General features: G+C 38.4%; 1 protein-coding gene across 1 annotated transcript in view; it reads right to left on the bottom strand.

The window, feature by feature from the left end:
* The window catches only part of LOC102815331 (chromosome unknown open reading frame, human C2orf42), a 39,710-nt gene extending 36,899 nt beyond the window's left edge, over positions 1-2,811 (bottom strand). The window contains exons 1-2 of the mRNA XM_006862922.1: positions 1,977-2,811; positions 982-1,092 (exon numbers count right to left, since the gene is read on the bottom strand). Coding sequence (XP_006862984.1) covers positions 982-1,092; positions 1,977-2,799 — 934 coding nt within the window. The 5' untranslated portion in view covers positions 2,800-2,811. The remainder of the gene's footprint in view (positions 1-981; positions 1,093-1,976) is intronic.
* Between the last annotated feature and the right edge of the window lie 1,007 nt (positions 2,812-3,818).

The raw sequence follows: 3,818 nt of genomic DNA, 5'->3' as shown, positions 1-3,818 counted from the left end.
TATGATTTGTTGAATGTAAAACTGATGATCTGCCCTGTAAGCTTTCATTCAACCCACAATAAAAATCTTTTTAAAAAACTGTATAGAGCAAAGTTCTACTCTCACAAACGTGGGTCACCATGAGTGAACAGATATTGCAAACTACTTTTACAAAAGGCAATACAGCAACTTACACTAGCAATGCCACAGAGCCTTGCTTGGACCTTTGCCTATGGTATCATCAGCTTAAAAATGTTCCTAATTTGGTAGCAAAGAGCATTTTGCAGTTCTAAATTGTTTGCATTCCCTGTTTACTAGTGAGTTTAAACATTTTCCCTCCGTATGTATGGATCAAGTATTATTATCATTTGTTTGGAGTCTAGATCTTTTGACCCTTATTTACTAGGGTGCCTCAGCATTTTAATAGTGATTTATATGAGTTCTTAAATGACACTGGTATTACGTATTTGAATTTCTAAAAACCTACATACATTGTTAAGTGCCGTCGAGTCAGTTCTCATATATATAGTCATATATATGCATATACACACACATAAATATATATATATACACACACACACAAATATGGTACCACATTCTGAAAACTGCACTTTTAAATCTGTGTGGAAAATAGAATTAATCATTGTCATGAATCCTTTAGATGAAAAAATTCATAACACTGTCCTAAAACAGATTAAGGTGTTAACAGTAATCCAAATATTTAAGGGATGAACAAACAAGCAATAATAAAAGTGAAGTCTGGGTGGATCTTGTTTTTGGCCAATAGACCTAACTCTTAGTTTAATTTGACAAAGAATCACTGGAAGAGAAAAGCTTCTTTCAGGTAAAAAAAAAATAAGCATTACTGCATGTGATTGTGGGACTTAGTGAAACATGTAAAACATTGTCTTAAGACAACAACAACAGAAGTAAACAAACAAACATGTAAAACATTGTCTAAAGACAATAACAACAGAAGTAAACAAACAAACAGCCTCTCACCAGACACTTCATCCTTTTTCCTCTTCTTTGGCTTAGAGGCAGTAGACTCACAAGATGATACAGTTGATTCTGGATGGCAACCTAACTGAGGCACAATTACCTCTTTAAGACCTATAAAATAACAGATTTCTGAATTACCAATACTATCTAAGAGTATATATGGGAATCTTACTTAGAAATTTTATAGGAAAATTACAATTCCAAATTCCCCAAACAAATTAGTATGCCTGATTTAAAATAAATTCCTTTTAAGAACTAAAAACATGTTTTTGTTCATAGACCATTAAAACTCTTTAAAGAAATGTAACACTATGGATATAAAATGTAAAATTTGAGAGCTGCTGCCAATGAAAGATCATAAAGAACAGAAAAAAAAATCTCTAATATAAAAATACATCAACAGCAAAAGAGTTGATGTAGAATCATTTAAAGATTCTCTTTAGAACAAGGTACTAGTTTTCTACATCGTCAAAGAAACAAGCAAGTGAGGCAGAATAAAATAAAATTTTGGTTTGTTCTTTGTTTTTACTAATATAGGAGAGCTGTGGAAGAGTAAAAATTCAAAGCAAAGCTAACTTTGCTAGACTGTCTCGATGCGAAAGTCTCTTGCTCAATCATTTCAGTCAACCAACAGTTTTTACTTTGCTGTTGTTGTTATGTGCCATGGAGTCGGTTCTGACTCATAGTGACCCTGTGCAGGGTTTCTGAGGCTGTAAATCTTTACGGGAGCAGAAAGCCTCATCTTTCTCCCACGGAACAGCTGGTAGTTTCGAACTACTAACCTTGCGGTTTGCAGCCCGATTTGTAACCACTACACTACCAGAGCTCCTTAACTGTGCTAGCAGAGGTTAAAAGAAGGCATGCTTTCACGTGAATGAACCATCAACTGCTTTTGAAGATCACTAGGTCAATCTCCAAATGCTGTCAATGGAACTCTTTCATTACCATTATCTGAAAAAACAGACAGTAGTTTTGTCAACTGTAGTAACACCTACCGCTGGAATCAAAATTGAGGAAGTCTGAGAATTCCTGAGCCAATGTCTCATCACTGGCAAAGGCACAGATGCAAGCAAAGAAATGAATGCATCTCTGGGCTGCCTCATCTTTGGAGGCATTTGACTTATGTGATTTCAGAGTCTGGCAGGAGCAGAAAAAGCGGCGCTCAGGCAAGCTTTTGGTGCTGATTTTCTGCACAAAGGATGCATGCAAATATCCCAAACTATGCTTCTGGCTTGCCTTGCATTTCACCACCAAAATATTTTTAGTAATCCTCTGTACCAGTGGACCTGTGGGTTCCGTGGCCAACTGCCAGATGGTTTGTTTGGTTTCTGGAGAGGCCTGCATAGCGTTCAGGACAGAACTCTTTAGGGTCAGAGGGGTGGCCTCTGCCTGGCAGTTCACTGCCAGCTTGATGTGTTGGCACTGGTTTTCCACAACGCCTTGAGTAGCAGCTTTCAGGCATGAAGGGACGTAACATCGTCCAGAGCTCAGCTGAGTGATGATTGTTCCATCCACTGTCTGGATTGTCGTCTCTGAAACACCTAGCTCCACAAAGCATCGGTAATCCGGGCCCCGGTCCCTTTGCCGCACGGAGTAGACCTGTAAGTCAGAACCAGTGATGATTTTGACAGCTTCTACACTAGGCTGCTTCCGTGCGCCATAGCGGAAAATGGTTCCACATGTCTTGTTCTTACAGCTCAGTCCCCGGGTTCCATTGTATGTGCCGCATCGAGGACACTTTCTGATTCCTCTCAATGTGGCCTTCCCCAAATCAGATAAGAAAGCTGGGACTTTAGTCCTCAGAGAGTTTGGTTCCATTTTTCACAAGCCCTAGAAAAGGCAATAAGCCCATCAGAAAAGGTAAAATCACATACGACATTTAGTATAGAAAGTGAAACACAAAAATGCTATCCCACCATTTTCAAATTATCTTCAAACTGAGCACCAATATAAAGCTTCATATAAAATAAGTGTGGAGCAAACTTTGCCTTTAATATCTGGGGTCTTTCCCTTTAATTCCTATGTAACAATCAAAGGTTGATCCTTTTTAACACTTAACATGCACAGATGTGTAACTGCAACAAGAACTGGGAAAGGGAAAAGATTAGTTCTTTCCCTTCCACTGTTCACTACAAAGCCCAACCCAATCCTACCTGTACCAGCCACCTGGGCATGTGGAAAACAGCGAAGACTGAATTCCTAAGACCTAAGAGGTGCTTCATTAATTTCTGGTCATCAGAGAGGGCAGGTGAAGACATAATCTTTTGCAGAGTAAACGATACTGCTTAATCCCAAAATCTTTTAAAGTGTGAACTCTATGGTGTAACAATGCAGATATTATGCTTCCTCCTTCTGGACCAGCCAATGGCAAAGCTCCAGCCCAATGTTCCACAGTTCTAGGGAGATCTTGCCAACTATAGGTAAAACAAGAAGAAAAGAATGATAAAGTTACACAGAGATGGGATGCTTCTTTTTAGAAATCAGATATAACAGAAATCTCAGTGTTCCAAAAATAATTTGAGAAAAATTTCACAGAAACTGTTGTGGAAACGGCCAACTGTTTTGTACTTCCAATTGTAAGGTGGAATTGTGTGAAGGTTTTCATTTTCAACACCTAGGGCCAAACATTCATTAGTCAAACACCCTTCTGAAGACTAGAGATATACTTTATGCTTTTCAAACTTCTTTGGTGGTGGTGTGCCATGGAATAGTGAGTCTGTATAGGGTTTCCATGGCTGTAAATCTTTATGGGAGCAGAAATGCTTTAATATTCATTATTTCATTTGAATCTGGCAATATTGGTATCTCATTTGAGCCAAACAACAACTGCTGAACAG

Source organism: Chrysochloris asiatica, unplaced genomic scaffold (assembly GCF_000296735.1).
Source record: "Chrysochloris asiatica unplaced genomic scaffold, ChrAsi1.0 scaffold00052, whole genome shotgun sequence".
NCBI lineage: Eukaryota > Metazoa > Chordata > Mammalia > Afrosoricida > Chrysochloridae > Chrysochloris > Chrysochloris asiatica.
The sequence above is the reverse complement of the archived record's forward strand: the minus strand, read 5'-3'. Positions and strand labels throughout refer to the sequence as shown.